Source organism: Gadus morhua, chromosome 13, assembly GCF_902167405.1.
Source record: "Gadus morhua chromosome 13, gadMor3.0, whole genome shotgun sequence".
NCBI classification, from domain to species: domain Eukaryota; kingdom Metazoa; phylum Chordata; class Actinopteri; order Gadiformes; family Gadidae; genus Gadus; species Gadus morhua.
In genome coordinates, this window is record NC_044060.1 from 23,940,154 (window position 1) to 23,958,434 (window position 18,281).

An 18,281-nucleotide genomic window follows, 5' to 3' on the forward strand; every position below is an offset into this window, starting at 1 on the left:
AAATGCCTTATTAACTTTCCCTTTATTTTCTATTTTTACCAGAAAGATAGATGATCTGATACCAGAGAGAAAGGATAAGGGTTTGAGACCCAAGTTCTCTCTGGGTTAGAGTCCTAGAATCTGGGTTGGAGTCTCAGAGAAAGGACCAAGTTCCTTAGGTCGGGTTGGGGTCCCAGAGAAAGACCTGAGTTCTTTCTGGGTGAGAGTCCGGACGTCTGCCTGGGTTGGAGTCCCAGAATAAGGCCATTGGTTCGTGGTTAGAGTTCCGACGTGTGTCTGGTTTAGAGTCCTAGAATCTGGGTAAAGAATAGAAATTGACTAGAATCCGGGTTGGAGTCCCAGAGAAAGTATCAAGTTCCTTTAGGTCGGGTTGGAGTCCCGACGTGGGTACCAAATTCCTTCAGGTCGGGTTGGAGTCCCGATGTGGGTACCAGAGAGACTGTTGTTCTGATCTTAAATACATTGCACTTTTATTTTACTCATTTCTTTGCATATGTTTTCTTTTACTTATCTATTATTTTATTTTATTGTATGACAATGTTTATATGTGAAGCACTTTCAGTCTGCCTTGTGTATGAAAAGTGCTACATAAATAAAGTTGCCTTGCCTTGCCTTGCTTTGCTTCCGCTCGACAATCCATTTCAAAGGTAATATGGTAAATCTTGTTGATCAAGATAATCATGACAGAAGAAACTACTTTGGGTAAAGATGTTTGTGAGTAAGCCACAGGCTTGCTTCATTCATTCACTAGCAAATACACTATTTGAACATCACTGCTGCTTAGAAGGAAAAGGCAAATAGATTACATACATATTTAATAATAAATACAACTCATTTCTATAATAATACAAATACATTTTTTTTCCCTCATTCAAACCATAGAGGTGTTGCTTCCGAACAGTTTTTTGAACAACTGGAAGAAAAGAACAGAAAGGAGTCAGGATCATTAGATCAATGTGACACTTAAAACTGTATTGGGAGAGCTTCAAATTTGGTAAATTTAATACGTTTCAGAGGTAAGTAGTTGAATAAAACATTATTTCTAGAGATTGGTATAGCAGCACCATAGTTCAGGGTTACATTTTACCCACCGCATCAAGGAATGGATTATTTATTATTGAGAACACAAATCCAAAAACCATTGGAAAGAATGACCTATGGGGATAGAAACAGCAAAATGTTACAACAATGATCTGCTCACTGTTTTAACCAAGCACTAACCCAAATATTATGATAGAGGGACTTTACTTTGATACTGTATACTAATTGAGCTTGTACTTTTCTAACACTTTAAAGAAGGTTAACTTATAAGCCATTTTTAAGCTGTTAGTTAATGAACTTATCATTAACAAAACATTGGTTCTATGTTAAAGGACCGCTATTTGACCACCATGTGTGATTATGATAAGCCATTACAACCTATGTCAAAATCGACTCAGGTGGTGTCCACCCAGTGGCATGATGTATGATGTCTAATCCGCCCACCAGTTGGCCCAGTCAACTGCCTAGGCTGGTAGGTGGAGCACTTATATATATATATTTACGGTTTGTTAATGGTTCGTTTCACACCCTCTAGAGACTTATGACTAAATGACATGACAAAGTGTTCATTTCATCATGCCTGATGAACTTACCTGAACAAAAGAACAAAGCCATAACTCTCCACAAGCATGCCAATGATTGGCCAACGGAGCAGGACCAGAGCCACGCCCCCGAGAAAGAAGGAAGATGCCCTAAACTTCTGCCTCTGGAAGAAGAAATGGGCGGTCCTCCTGGGGCCGATGATGAAGACCAACCCAGCCAGGAAGAGGATCTGACAGAGCAACACGGTACAGGACATCATGCTCAGGAGGTGGGGGGAGGGGGGGAGTAATATCTATTGAATGTTTGTTGTTTTGGTATGAGTGGATGATCAATTATACAATCGATCTAGACCCCAATTATTGTTACTTGGGTAATTTTGTCAATAGTAACATGCTCACAACACAGAAACATTATTAAAGTGCTATTCTCTGAGGTTACTATTTGGTTCTCTTTGGCGCCACCTATGGCAATCAGCAATAACTGCAGGTGCTTTCTTGGACCTCACTTTCCAGAGGTCAGTTGCAGTTGGTTCAGCGGCATCACTAGCACCGACCAGAATAAAATAGTACGTTGCCTCACACACCAGTGAGCTGAATTGCGAGTCTGTTGCAAATAACAACTAATGTAGTGAAGGGCGGAGAGACAGAGGCAGCTTCCTCTCCCACTCAATGATTATGAGCATATTATCATAAATGTCAGCCCCGCCTGATTTCTCTGGTGGAACCACCACTGCTGGGTGACGGAGAGCATATCACTGACTGTGGCGCTTGGGATTTTCTCCCAGGAACGTCCCCGCCCTCTCCCAGTTTGTAACATTGATAATACCGTAATGCCACGCTTTAATCAGTGGGCCATGGTTCAATCCCTGTAGTGTCACCTCATACGGCAATAGATGATGACTTTACACATGTATATACAGGAATATGATTGCGATTCCTGTAAAAATTCTACAAGAAAAAAGTAAAGTGAATGTTTACTGATTCCCACTTGCTTTACTGAAGTAAATATTGTACAATTTGGCCAGCTAACTAATACTTTTATTATGAATTAAGCAGTCAGTGCATCATGTTCAGGCATATATGAAATTATTTTGTTATCACAATAGATGAAGTAAAAAAAAACTACTTTCCATTCTTGATTTGTTTCTAGATTTAAATCCAATTGAAATGATTAAGAAACATTTCGGAATGGACTGATTCACATTGGAAGGTTACATGTCTACATATGAAAGGATTGTGAGTTTGTTGCTGATTAAAAAACATGACTTACATTTCCAAATGCCAACAAGACTGAGTCAAAGTACAGCATTACACCAAAAAGGACAAAAAACATTCCAAACCCTGTAAGGCCAATGCCAATCTCTGAAAAAAAAAATGAAATAAAGATTACCGTGGTTAGACGTAAAACAGTTCGCTATTGTAATACCTTGTGGTTCAAATGCATTGATGAAGTTTCACCTCTATATAACAGCAGCTTCTAACAATAATCCCAAACATCATCTCATTGCAAATGTATTGCTGCTGGTTATGGGCAAAATATGTGAGTCGTATTAGAGGGTATTCTAAATTATAAAAAACACTTACTCTGAAATTGTGTGACCTCCATCATAAGCTCTCTTGCCTTGCATATATCCTTACTCTGTCTCTTTACCTGTCACCTGTTCTGCTTTCACATTCAGCCCTGAGAAATCGGCGTTCCCCTCTTTTTAAAGTGACCTTTGAACCTTGATTCATGGCAGCCGAGTGAACATTAACCAGTAAGTCATAGCAGGAACAGATAAGCTGGAGATATCCCCTGACACGTCCAAGGATGACCCTGCTGTGCGGGGGCAAAGGCCTTCAACACAATAGACAGGGAAAACATCCAAGAATACTGATAAAAAAAACCTTCTGAAGCAAGGCGGTAGTTTATTCATGCCCAATGCATTTCTTGCCTGCACAATTTAATGCTGGCCTTGGTATAATCAATGTTAAGCTGCATGCATTGTGTCATGCTTCCCCTCTTGTGGTCTCACCTTGTACAGTCCTACCATCCCATCCAGCAGAGGAACCCAAAGGCCATGTAACCTCTGAACAGGAGAACAGCTCTAAGCCAGAGGGCTTGACTCTCCTGATAGCTCCCTGAAGCTCTGTTTGACACTGTGGCTCCTAAACATGTGGCGAACAACCCGTAACAGCTAAGTGTTAGAGGTAAACAATAATTGCTGCTGCTGCTTGCGAACAGCTGTCTTTCGACTCGGCCTTGGCCGTGACTCTTCAAGACTTGAAGTTATCATTTTCTTTGAGAAATGAACTCAAAGAACTGCACTGAAGTCTTTCCTGGAAAAGAAAGATGTATTTTGAGTTAAAGGGGCGGCACCAAGCTTGCATTTGAAAATATCAGTGCACGCAATTGGATAACACTACGACCAATCAGATGTATAGGGGCGAGGTATCCAGACCAGCGGATCTAGCCAATTGATAAGACTCTTGCCGTATCCGGTGCTCTAATTGGTTTCAGCCTGTGTGGGTACCAGATTGACTCGGCTGCCATATCGACTCGGGGTCCTGCGCTTACAGATGACGTATCGACACTTGACGTATCGACACAAGCCAACGGACAAAACCCGGAAGGGTTGACTATAAAAGGGGCTCAATCATGGACATAAAACGAAGGCTCAATCCGTTTTGGTTTTGATTTCATTGAACGCAGCCCGCACAAACAAAGCCATTGGAAACACGTCTAAAAGCACTAATGAATGCATAATCCCCAGTTCCTGTTAGGGACTCTTATTCAGAAGGAGGAGAACGTAAGTGTCTGCGTGTGGGTCGCTGTTTTGACTCTGTGTTGGGAGCGCTGGAAATAAAGTGGATCGCCCCGTTCAGTGAATGGAGTTAAGTTAACCGATTTTTTTTTAATATATTACTCAAGTATAGGCAACAATAATTTGTGCATTAGATTATTATTCATAGATTAGAAAACAAAAGGCGATCATTAATACTTGGGAATAACATGGGAATGAATGAAACGTGCATGCGCATTTAAAAGAGCGTTTACAGGAAGTGCGTCATTATTGCGCATCTAGGACCCCGAGTCGATCTGGCAGCCGAGTCAATCTGACACCCACAGCTGTCTATATCAGATACAGATACACTTATGTGATTGGTTAATGTTCTGGGCCAGGGAGATCGGGGAGTATATTGCTCGTCGCCAGAGTGAATCGCTGAGCAAATTCGAAATGTGAATCACTACAGCCTTACAATCCTGTCATACTTAACCACAACTCAAATATCTTATATTGAATAAACCTTAGGTTGAAAATCTGTTCATTTGTTGCTCTAATTGGTTTTCTACCAATCCAATTGGGTCCAGAGGCATTTGGTTTGTAGCCGTCGACAACGCCCCTTGGAAGTGGAAGATGAACTGAGAGGTTCTCCACTACTAACATTTGAATTGATCTGGCGATGTCATTCTAACGTTGAGCTAAACAGATTGGTCTGGATTTAATCACCAAGACCGGTTTAGCACAGAAGAACCGCAAGCGTGGTGTTGATCATTAACTTTTATTATTGATCATTCTATAGTGCACAGTGATTAAAATACACACCAGATTATTTTATTGGAAAAAAAATCCATATTCTTTATGTAATTCCCAACATTCTACAGGTATCAAAACACTGACATAATTGTGTTTTCATGTAGTGTTTTGAGTTTGGTTGCTGACATTCAAAACTGAATTGCCGATTGAGGTCAAGTATTTTCAGAATATTGTTTATTTTATAAAAATTGTAATTGTTTAACCTCAACAGTCTTCCAATTATATATTAAAGGTTGGGTAGGTGATTTGCGAAACGCCAGCAGATTTTGAAAATACACAACTCAAATGGTCCTACCCCCTCTCCTTCAACGCTGACTCTGACTCCACCCATTCCAAGTACCTGGACGCGCAATCATGCACGAGCGCGAACAGAGATGCGCGAGAGCGAGCCAGGCTAGCCTAGGTTTTCGTTTAACAACATGGCACTACATTCAGCTGTAAGTTGCACCCAGTACCGCGGGAAGTAGGAGTGCTGGGGGTGCTGCAACACCCCCTGTCCGAGGCCCTGTCTTATCACAGAAAACGATCATTTCTAAAAACTCCGGCCAAAGTGGAGATTTCTGAAAACGCCGGTTATGTGTTGTCGTGTCAACGGGGAGAAACGGGATTTTAGGTTCTGAAGCGTCACATTATGCACCAGGAAATGCTTAACGTCATGTGAGCGCCCGCTGTACCGTATTGGTCCGAATATAAACACAAACCCCATTGTAAGACGACCTATATTTGGAAAAAAGATTTGAAGACCAGATCCGTTTTTTATGAATAAATAAATTGTATTCATTGAAATAATATACGAAAATTAAAAGGCATCGAATAAAACACTGCATTGCCACTAAACAGTAGTGCAAATAGGCCGTAGCCTACTGATGCGTACACCAAAGACTATTCCTGACACTCCTCTGCCCCGCTGTGTTCGCTCTGGCTGTGGTCGCTCCGAACTGTTTCGGCCCGTGGCAAAGCGAGTCATCCTCGCTGCTGTCCAAGGCATTTTGAGACGCAGCATTTATTTAATGCTCATATGACCTAGTGCTGAAAAAAGGTTATATGAAAAAGTGTGAGGGTAGCGGTGGTGCGCTAAACTTGTTATGTGAGCAGCTGGATGTGAACGATCGATTTTCAACTGTGCGCGCATGCATGCACTGGTGTAATTGAGCTGCGCTGCTATACATCTTTTTTTATCAATGTAACGAGTTGCGAGTCTAGTGCAGGCTGGGTTTTTTTTTCCCAGCACCCCCTGCTGAGAATACGTTCTCGCTGCTATGGTTGGACCAGATGTTATAAACATTAAACGGTCACATAAATCATTACTATTTTTAGAAAATGTATGTTTGTTTCATATAATTGTATTGGAAGTCCTGGTTTTCACTAGGGTTGCCGCGGTGTGGACATTTTCACACCGAGTAATACACTCGTCTCCACACCGGTATTACCGAGTATAAACGGTATAAACTTTGAAACTAGGTCAACCGCAACACAAGCATCGGTTTTTAGACCCTTCTCGTCCTTCAGTTGCCGCCAACGTTCGAAAGCAGCGCCTAGGATTATTCTTGATTTCAGTTTTTCTCTTTCAGCGTTTTTATTATCAATTACTCTCTGAAAAAGAGTTTTCCTTCTCTTTGCTGGTGGTGGTGGTGGTGGTGGGGATGGTGGCGTCTTGTCTGCCATGGAAATTGTCTTCTACTGCTAGGTCCAAATGTGGATTAACTAGTTCCAGTAGCTACCGCAGGATAACAACAAACAGGAGCTTGCTCTGGGTCACGAGCTCTGGGTCACGAGTACTGCACGAAGGGGTCGCGCGCGGGGCGCGGGGGAGGGGGAGTGCAGTACGACCGTTTGATTGACGTACTTACTGTCCAATGCAACTCGGTGGCAATGGAAATGATTGGCTGGAGTTTTTCGAGCCCTGCCCGTTCCACAGATGATTGACTTGTTTAATTTTCATGTCAGTACTTCTAACTCAGTGGCTGTAAGCGGGTTATGATAAGGATTTCAAGTAATTTTGCAAAAATGGCCAAAAAAGCAAATCACCTATCCAACCTTTAATATGACATGAGGTTCAGCTAGCTTTGCATATAAACAGCCGGTGAAAATGTCAGAGGGCCACTTTTATATTTTTGAGTAAATTATTATATTATTATTAAAAGTATCTGAACTTGAGTAAGGAACATGTGTACTTTTTCATCCACTTATAAGGCAGTCTGTATAAAGCGAAGACAAGAGTAATGCAGTCGGCCATTTAACATTTAAGGAAAAGCATCAAAGTACCGGAATGAATAGAGAAAGCCGATATACTATTCCTCCAACTACCACACTAATGCCCTGTTTCCCACACATTGATCCTACTTGAGCTGGGTTTTATTTGTATGTGTTTATTTTTCTTCAGAGAGAACAGCGTTAAACGTGATTGGTTGTATTTCCCATACACTTCTTTTTTTTATTATCGACACAATCTAATTACATTTTAAAGCTGAACACAAAACACCCTGATCTTCCCCCCCTCTCTGTCTGAATCCACATGATCATCAAGGAGGAATGTGGTCTTCTTTTCCCTCCATAAGAGACGGCTGAGCGAATTCATTAAAGGTTGTATAGGTGATTTGCTTTTTTGGCCATTTTTGCAAAATTACTTGAAATCCTTATCATAACCCGCTTACAGCCACTGAGTTAGAAGTACTGACATGAAAATTAAACAAGTCAATCATCTGTGGAACGGGCAGGGCTCGAAAAACTCCAGCCAATCATTTCCATTGCCACCGAGTTGCATTGGACAGTAAGTACGTCAATCAAACGGTCGTACTGCACTCCCCCTCCCCCGCGCCCCGCGCGCGACCCCTTCGTGCAGTACTCGTGACCCAGAGCTCGTGACCCAGAGCAAGCTCCTGTTTGTTGTTATCCTGCGGTAGCTACTGGAACTAGTTAATCCACATTTGGACCTAGCAGTAGAAGACAATTTCCATGGCAGACAAGACGCCACCATCCCCACCACCACCACCACCACCAGCAAAGAGAAGGAAAACTCTTTTTCAGAGAGTAATTGATAATAAAAACGCTGAAAGAGAAAAACTGAAATCAAGAATAATCCTAGGCGCTGCTTTCGAACGTTGGCGGCAACTGAAGGACGAGAAGGGTCTAAAAACCGATGCTTGTGTGGCGGTTGACCTAGTTTCAAAGTTTATACCGTTTATACTCGGTAATACCTACGGAAGAGGATTAGGGCCACACATGTAAAAAAAAATTAAGTTCTGACTTTATTCTCAGAATTCTGAGAATAAAGTCAGAATTCTGACATTAATCTCAGAATTCTGAGATAAAAAGTCAGAATTCTGACTTTAATCTCAGAATTCTGACTTTTTTCTCAGAATTCTGAGATTAATGTCAGAATTCTGACTTTAATCTCAGAATTCTGAGATTAATGTCAGAATTCTGACTTTAATCTCAGAATTCTGAGAAAAAAGTCAGAATTCTGACTTTAAAGTCAGAACTACGGGTATCTGTAAGGACCAACCTCCGTGGGAGAGACACTTTGCTTTATGCAGTAGGAGGAAACCTATGGAAAGCCAAGAAGGCCACAATCCGGCCCTAGAATGGCGCGGTAAAAGTGCACGTCCCATAGCCAACTCACCAAGCTCACCAAGTCCAGTATTCAGAATTCAAAGCATTTATTCACAAATACGTTCTATTTTTTTGACAAGCGGAGCCGACAGTCCTGTGCATGTATGCAAATTAGCCATGTGCGCGAAACAGAAGATAGACGCAATGTATAGAACTGATTGTTGTGCATTGTTGTGGATATGTAGGCTGGTTAGTTGTGGTTGTTTGTGGTTTTAGTGAAACAGCTTTGCCTTGGAGTTGGATAAGTTGGAGTGATTGTGTGAATGTGCGAGAGAGAGCGCACCTGCCGTGGTGATGTTGGGCTTATTGTGGGCTTATATGTGGTATCTGTCTGATCGTATTAGCTGTAGATGGATGGTTAAATAATGTCACAAGAACGATCATACTGCAGGCTCTCATTTGCAAATGCACTGATTGTGTGCCCGTCTCCGATATGCTATATACCTGGCATTTATTCAGTTCATGTTCTTCTGAGTGCGCAAGAACGGTGCCAATTATTGTCGTGTTTGCATTGTAATGCACAACTTTGCCCCTCCCTGTTATAAAATAACGTGCATCCCAACAACTTTAGCCAATGCAGGCTCCTATTGCTTTACCAGTGTGTTTAACGTGTGTGCGTGTGTGCGTGTGTTGTCATGTAGGCTATAGATATAGATTGATTGTCTTGGCTTGCTTGCATCCATGAAATATTGTAATGTTATGGCCGAGCTGGCTACGGCATATCGAGAACAATCTGGGGATGAGGGCATCCCCGAATATTGACGGGTATTTCGCACACTGCCATCTCAATATATAGCCTAACATATACAAATATATCACTGTACTAGACACAAATGTAATTTCCACTAGCTAGTGGTGGTCATTACATTGTAGTGAAACTAGTAAAGACAACACAGCTTTATGTTACGGCGAAACATGGAGGCACTGCAGCTCTAGTCTCGACAATGCGTTACTTTAGTCTGGTATTTCTCTTCACTGATTGGTTAGACAGCCTTCAAACTTAGTGGTCAAGCAAAGAAGAGGGAGGGCTCGTTCAGCATACCTAATATCCGGAGTGATTAACTAATAGCCGGAGTGAATAACTAATAGCTGGAGTGAATGACTAATAGCCGCGGCTATTAGTCATTCAAAACCGTATTCCGTAACCGAATTCTTGCCAAACCGCACGGAATCCGTGCGGTTTTGCACTTTTACCGCGCCATTCATAGGCTTTCCATAGGCTTTCCATAGGTTTCCTCCTACTGCATAAAGCAAAGTGTCTCTCCCACGGAGGTTGGTCCTTACAGATACCCGTAGTTCTGACTTTAAAGTCAGAATTCTGACTTTTTTCTCAGAATTCTGAGATTAAAGTCAGAATTCTGAGATTAATGTCAGAATTCTGACTTTTTTCTCAGAATTCTGAGATTAATGTCAGAATTCTGACTTTAATCTCAGAATTCTGAGAAAAAAGTCAGAATTCTGAGATTAAAGTCAGAATTCTGACTTTTTTCTCAGAATTCTGAGATTAATGTCAGAATTCTGACTTTTTATCTCAGAATTCTGAGATTAATGTCAGAATTCTGACTTTATTCTCAGAATTCTGAGATTAAAGTCAGAATTCTGACTTTTTTCTCAGAATTCTGAGAATAAAGTCAGAACTTAATTTTTTTTTACATGTGTGGCCCTAATCCTCTTCCGTAAATACCGGTGTGGAGACGAGTGTATTACTCGGTGTGAAAATGTCCACACCGCGGCAACCCTAGTGAAAACCAGGACTTCCAATACAATTATATGAAACAAACATACATTTTCTAAAAATAGTAATGATTTATGTGACCGTTTAATGTTTATAACATCTGGTCCAACCAATGCAGCGAGAACGTATTCTCAGCAGGGGGTGCTGGGAAAAAAAAAACTCTGCACTAGACTCGCAACTCGTTACATTGATAAAAAAAAAGATGTATAGCAGCGCAGCTCAATTACACCAGTGCATGCGCGGACAGTTGAAAATCGATCGTTCACATCCAGCTGCTCACAGAACAAGTTTAGCGCACCACCGCTACCCTCACACTTTTTCATATAACCTTTTTTCAGCACTAGGTCATATTAGCATTAAATAAATGCTGCGTCTCAAAATGCCTTGGACAGCAGCGAGGATGACTCGCTTTGCCACGGGCCGAAACAGTTCGGAGCGACCACAGCCAGAGCGAACACAGCGGGGCAGAGGAGTGTCAGGGATAGTCTTTGGTGTACACATCAGTACGGCCTATTTGCACTACTGTTTAGTGGCAATGCAGTGTTTTATTCGATGCCTTTTTATTTTCGTATATTATTTCAATGAATACAATTTATTTATTCATAAAAAACGGATCTGGTCTTCAAATCTTTTTTCCAAATATAGGTCGTCTTACAATGGGGTGTGTGTTTATATTCGGACCAATACGGTACAGCGGGCGCTCACATGACGTTAAGCATTTCCTGGTGCATAATGTGACGCTTCAGAACCTAAAATCCCGTTTCTCCCCGTTGACACGACAACACATAACCGGCGTTTTCAGAAATCTCCACTTTGGCCGGAGTTTTTAGAAATGATCGTTTTCTGTGATAAGACAGGGCCTCGGACAGGGGGTGTTGCAGCACCCCCAGCACTCCTACTTCCCGCGGTACTGGGTGCAACTTACAGCTGAATGTAGTGCCATGTTGTTAAACGAAAACCTAGGCTAGCCTGGCTCGCTCTCGCGCATCTCTGTTCGCGCTCGTGCATGATTGCGCGTCCAGGTACTTGGAATGGGTGGAGTCAGAGTCAGCGTTGAAGGAGAGGGGGTAGGACCATTTGAGTTGTGTATTTTCAAAATCTGCTGGCGTTTCGCAAATCACCTACCCAACCTTTAAGAGGATAAATCCACAGTTTACAAATCTGTTCTGACGGATACCAGAAATACCAAAGACTCTGAACAATGCGGTTGAAATCTCACCGTAATCATTTATTTATTTTCTAGGTAATATTTCTTGGTGTGAATACAATCTGCAAAAGTTTCTACCAATGTACATGGATGAAAGTCTGTTTAATCCTTATTATATCTATTTTAAGTCAGTTTAAGATATTGGGATTCACTTCAAAACAATGAATCCATTGGGTAACTTGGATTAAACATTGCAGTTTTTTCACACCAAGAAAAAGGACATAGAAAACGGATACAAGATCACGTTGAGATTTCGACCGTGTTATTATTTAGAGTCTTTGGTATTTCTGGCATCGCTCAAAACAGATTTATGAACTGTGGATTGATCCTCTTAATGAATCCTCCCAGCCGTCTCCTATGCAGGGAAAAGGAGAAAACATTCCTCCCTGGTGATCATGCTGATTCAGACGGAGAGGAGGGGCTGATCACAGACGTCTGATCACAAATCAATGTGTTGCACAAAGCTCACTCAAAAAAAATGGAAAATAACGATTGAATACGTATGCTGTCGTTGCCTTGGGATAAAAGATAGATAGGCTATATCATAGCGAGAGGCCAGGGAAGGACCAGATATGAGCCCAGGTTATAAGAGAATTACAACTCCTTGCCCCACAAACCGCACCACTCCGAGAGCTGGGCGATAGTCGTTATGGTCTAGGCTTGAATATAGCCGTGAACACTGGTGCCAATTGATCGGCGCAGACCTTGAGAACCCGCCCCGCTATCTCATCTGGTCCTGCAGCCTTCCTGGCGTTCACCAGCTTAAATGTCCTCCTGACATCGTGTTCAGAGAGAACGAGTGGTCCTCCGATCCCTCCAACTCCGCCACTCTCAATCCCTGGTGCAGTGGCCCCTTGGCAGGTGTCAAAACGTGAAAAAAATTTATTGAGGTTATCCACCAACTCCTTACTTGCACCTCCAGAGGAGGGGGGCGGGGGTTTGTAGTCCGTCCTTTACGTTGCAGTGCACATTTCAACGTAATAAGTTAGTTTCTTGGAATGTGTGTGATGAATTACAGTGTCTCTGAATGAATGCGTTTGTGCGTGCGAGCGTCAATGTGCTTCAGAAACATCCTGTTTCCTCCCGAGGGGCCAAGCTCACTGGAGTTGCATGACCATGGTTTGCATGAATAGAAGTCAAATGATGCAGTATAATGAATCAAATCATTAACAGTCATAGCTCTAAAATGACAGACATAGCGGCGTGTTGTTGTCTAAAGTAAGCAGGGTCTCTCTCACAAAGTGTACAACAGAGTTTTACCATGTGGCCCTAAGCATGTGTTGTTGTTTTAGGGTCCAAAACAAGTCTATCAGGTGGGTTTGTTGGTTGATCAGGTCATGATTTGCATTAAAACAATCGTAGAAATTTGTCAAAGTTAGATGGGTTATTATATTAATGCTGGGCATACTCACTGTGGCAGTTTTCCTCTATGGCAGGGTAGGTGTAGGAATAGTTGGCCCGAAGTAAGTTATTATGGGTTATCATATTCCTGCATTCTCACTGTGGCAGCTTTCCTCTATTGCAGGTTACGTTATGCCTTTGTTCAACTCGTGTTTTTCTGCAGTACAAGCAAAAAAAATAAATGCAGAAATCAATAACCAATACAGAAAATCAAGCTATCCGTAGTTAAGGTAGAAAAGTATCAAATGTATGGTCCCAAACATCAATCAAACGATAAGCAAAGAAAAGTTAAGTCACATTTTCAGTAACGCATAAGGGCTGAACGCCTGGTCTGTCAGCATGATCACTGTTCACCTGAGCACACCAGTAGTACCTTTAAATCAATATCGTTTGTAATGTTTTCTCTATTTGAGCCCTCGCAACCTTTAAGATCAACTGGGACCAGTCAGCTCACTGATCTATCCAGCACACATCTAGGTGGACGCTCCCACTTGTGATGTCATAAGGGGCAGATTTTCAAAATGGCTTGTAATGGCGCATTTCCACCGGAGGGTGCGGGTCAGTTTGGTGCGGCTTGTTAGAGTAGTGAAGGTGCGGTTCGGTGTGGCTCAGTTACGGCTTGCGTTTCCGCCGCCGACAGTACCCTCATGGTGGGGGGGTTAAGCCGAATGGCGATAGCCGCGGCAGCTACGATACCATCGTGACCTCATAGCAGCCCGACACAGTGTAGCCTGCTAATTAATTCAAGGAAAAAAAAGACCACACACAATGAACAAAGATCAACAATGTAGGACGTCCAGGAAGGATGGCAAACTTTTGCCCGACATTTTCTTCAATACACAAAGCTTTGCCGTTGTCTAGAAATACCTTGCGGATTATGTGTTTGTTTGTTATTATCCCCCTGCCGCACGGAAGTGCAATTCTGTAGACCAATCAATGGACGGCGTATGTAGCTCGAACTTGCCAGCACCCTTTCAGGCGTCTCAGCAACTCAACGGAGGAGTACTGCGAGACGAGTACGGCTCAATACGGCCCATTCCGGGTCACGCCCACTTTTGGCGGTGGAAACGCGATCCGTGCCGCACCGTTGCGCACCGAACCAACCCGCACCCTCCGGTGGAAACGCCCCATAAGGCTACTCAAACTCACACCTGGTGCAATGCCATGGGTATGGAAGTAAATCTGTGCCATAGTATTTAGAAGAAAAGGCATTGAATTCTAAGCACTGAATATTTATGCATGAAATAATTTGTCTGGATTTTTTGCCTCTGAATTTAACTCAATAAATCATATTCAGCTTTATTTTTTAATGTTAAAAAATTCAAAATCAAATATTCAATGTTAAAAATTCAACGTCCCCAAATTCAACTTGCAAAATTCAGCTGCAAAAATCAATGTCTGAAAATTCAGTTTTAACATCCGGGGACCCAAGGAAGAGCAATCGATCCTAGATGCTATAGATCGCGGTCAAGCAAGGACAGCGGGAATAAGAGCCTCACTCGCTGGCATTGAATTCTAAGCACTGAATATTTATGCACAGTATTGCGAAGTAAATTGAGTTTATTAAATTTTTCATGAATTTTTTTAAATATATATATTTTTTCCTATTCATGTCGTAGCCTACTAACCTACGGCCCGGTTAGGAATGTCCCGCGGCCCGGTGGTTGGGGACCACTGGGTTAGAGCAAACACCCACGCGCACACACCGCAGCAACACTCGCCCTGGTAAGACGTTATGTTTTTAAACATAACGGCTCCGCCGTCGACAAACTCTGCCAGGTAACACGTTCTGTCTATAGACTGTAGAAATTGCGATAAAATAAGGGTGAGAAGGATTTTTCACCTCGACAACGGCAAGGTCGATTTTATCATCTAAAGACCGATAAATTCAAATTCAAACACACCGGCAAATCAACACATAAGTCACGTGATCTTAAATAGACAGTATCCCTATAACACAGAACGATAACATGTCAATAACACGGTATGGTGAATTATGTCTAGAGTCCGCCACAAGACTACACTTTGTTGCTCAAATGTAATATTACCCTCCTCTTTGAGTCTCCCGAAATGTCTTTACACTTTGATGCTCAAACTTAATATTACTCCCCCCCTCCTCCCTGTGGACTGTTTTAGTTGTTTTATATTTCTTATGTTTTGTGTGTATGCTATGTGTAACTATATGTTACTGCTGCCTGTCTTGGCCAGGACACTGCAAGAGATGTTCAATCTCAATGACGATTATTATTTTCAACTAACCAATAGCAGTTGCCTTGCATTTCAAAATGTCTATGCACTTTTCAGCCCTGAATAACAGTAAAAGCTATTTAATAATTGATTTGCATGCAGAGTATACTACACTTTCCATTGAACAATTACCCCTGTTACCATAAATTGACTAAATTTATAATGTAATCAAATACTCACATACTAGCTGCTTTCAGACACATGTGTAAGCCCTGAAATTCTCCTTATGGGCCGGATGTGTGAAGAACATATATTGACATTTGTACCCTGAAAATCCCCTGAATTATAGGAGGTAGTATTTTCTCCGTAGGAAATGCAAATTACTGTATATGTGAATGAGGAGTAGAAAGTCGGGATTTCTCACACCACTTCAGTGGGTGTGTTGATGACGCTTCTGCATGTCATTGAGTGGCCCCCTAAATGATATTCAGCCTGTTGCCTTAGTTCGCTGAATGGTTAAAAAATATTTAAATGTTGGCACTGCTTTAAGAGTCATTTGTGGCGAACGAATGTTATACGTTGTAAAATTATAGGCAAAATGTTATCATATTATGCGTTCAAATATTTGTTACATTATCGACTGGGGTTTCCACATTATTGTTATGGGTTTAGATACAACTACAGGTTGAGCGCACGCGAAAACTCTAGTATAAATAAATTTAAATTGAAATAGACAGGAACAGTCAACCAGAACAGTATTCACACAGCTCATTTCATTCACTAATATCTAACAGATGGCTATGCCATTTCCAACAAATAACACTCAAATCATTGCCGTTAATTTTTAACACAATCTCTGAATACTTTATGACAAATATTTATTATTACTTATGTCAATCAAATCACAGAAACTCTTCACAGGTGGGGCGGTATTGTTTCCAAAACAATTTAGCTAAAAAATAGAGTAACATTCATCTCGTTTTGAAGCCAGTAAAGTTAGCAGCAGGTTTGATATTCGCCGGATATTCGGTTTTGACACCGCAATCCGATTCATCAACACAATTTCTTTACATTACGGGTGTAGTATGTTTAGGACAGTTTAGGACACTGTATCGACAAAAATCAGAATGACATAAGTTGTTGCTATCGATATCTGTGCGAGAACAGCACTTAAATCTACGTTCCCAGACTGGTGGCATAGACTTCTTCTTCTTCTTTCGTGTAACATCAGAGGTCCAACTCAGTGTCTTGTAGCCATGCCCTTGTCTCTGGTCCCACGTCAAAGAGGCCGGCTTCCGAGGGTGGTCTGTGTAGGGGGCAGGTGGTCATAATATGCTCGACAGTCTGTTCAGGGGCACCACACTCGCATGCAGCGCTTTCTGCCAGGCCCCACTTCTTCATTGATGATTTGAACCGACCGACCCCAGTACGTAGACGGTTCAGCAGAGTCCATTGCCGGCGTGGAAGATCGTCTCCTGTGGCTCCATCTCCTGGATCCAAGATGTGGTGGTGGATTTGGGTCATTGCTCCGGCACACCGAAGGCCAGGTCCGGGTTGGTAGAGGTGTTCCAGCGTACAGAGAAGAAGCTTGGCGGCTCCTTGGGGTCGTACAGTAGCAGGGCATCGGTGTTGGAGGCCCATTCACTCAGCGCCACTCCGTTTGATGTTGTGTAGTTGTAACCCCAATCTGTGTGTTGACAGTTGAAGTCACCTGCGTAGATGGCGGGGGCAGTTATGGACGGGAGTGACGTAGCAGACAGCTCTGATGGTGGGGGCTTATATACGTTGATGACTGAAGTTTCCTGGATTTTAGTAACCAGCCACTCGATGTTGGAGCCTGCTGGGGATTGGCTAGTGGCTGACCAGGTTAGTTCAGTCCTCACGAAGGTTGCCACTCCGTGCTGCTTGCTGTGAATGGACCCAGCGAGATGGAAACCTGGCATCTTGAGGATGTTATTGTTAGTGCAGTGTGTCTCCTGCAGGAGTACAACCGCTGCCCCATTGGAATCAGCCAGGTGACGTACGATTTCGAGTTTGGCGGTGGTGAGGCCCTCGACGTTGAGTTGGAGCACTGGAAGACCACGGTTTTCGACTGTCGGGATGACCGTGCGTCCTGAGTGGGGCGCTCCTCCGTTCCTTGGCCTGCCAGCTCTTTGTTTGGTTGGCGACATTCGTTTCACAAGTTGGTCTTGCACCATCTCTTGTTACTCAGGCCGCGTGAAGGCTGTCGTCTTATAGACTTTCTTTCCTGACACAATTCCATGGGAAAGTGGCATAGACTTTCCCATGGAATTGTGTCAGGAAAGAAATCACCACACAGCAAATCGCAAAGTGTTAAAATCCCAGAGTATTCATGACCAGAGTAGATTTTATACACTTTGGTGTTGAATAGGCACTAAGTAAATTTTTTGGGGTGTACCAGAAACACTCTTGGGTGTTGTCTCTAAGTATAATGCTGGTGTAGAGTAATTTAAGTGTTTATTTTAGGATGATGGACTCCCTGAGTGTACAACGGTTGAGTGTCCTACTATCCCGGCGGCACGTCGGTTTAGGTTTCGATTCGTCATTGGCTCGCTGCGCCTTCTCATTGGTTGAATCTAGAGACATGTGACCGTTTGTCCTCTTCCACACTACGCGGCAAACTGTTTAGACAGAGACGGTTGGCTAGAGAGGATCGAATCAATATCGCCAAGGAATTGCTCCGAGTGACCGAAGACATTTTTGAACTTCACGGGAATGTAAACAGGTAAGAAAAGTACCAAGTGAATAATGCACAGGGTTTCTATGTTTCATAGTTAGTTGTGCGTATGTCCTTCATATAGGTCAGAAATTGTATCCATAATGGGTCTTAAGAAGGTATTAGAGGCTTAAATTTAACTTGTTCAAACCTGCAGAAACCCTGAATGCAGAATATTCAGCATTTCTTCGTCTTTTAGATCTGATAACCAACTTATAAATGCTAACGATTTTAGCTAACG

The 18,281-nt window shown here is 42.4% G+C and overlaps 1 protein-coding gene across 1 annotated transcript; it reads right to left on the bottom strand.

The window, feature by feature from the left end:
• Window positions 1-800: 800 nt before the first annotated feature.
• On the bottom strand, window positions 801-3,278 carry golt1a (golgi transport 1A). The gene is made up of 5 exons (XM_030375059.1): window positions 3,168-3,278; window positions 2,854-2,945; window positions 1,635-1,813; window positions 1,092-1,155; window positions 801-913 (listed from the first exon to the last, which is right to left on the bottom strand). The coding sequence occupies exons 1-5, from the start codon at window positions 3,190-3,192 to the stop codon at window positions 872-874; spliced, it is 402 nt and encodes a 133-aa protein (XP_030230919.1). The 5' UTR covers window positions 3,193-3,278; the 3' UTR covers window positions 801-871.
• Between the last annotated feature and the right edge of the window lie 15,003 nt (window positions 3,279-18,281).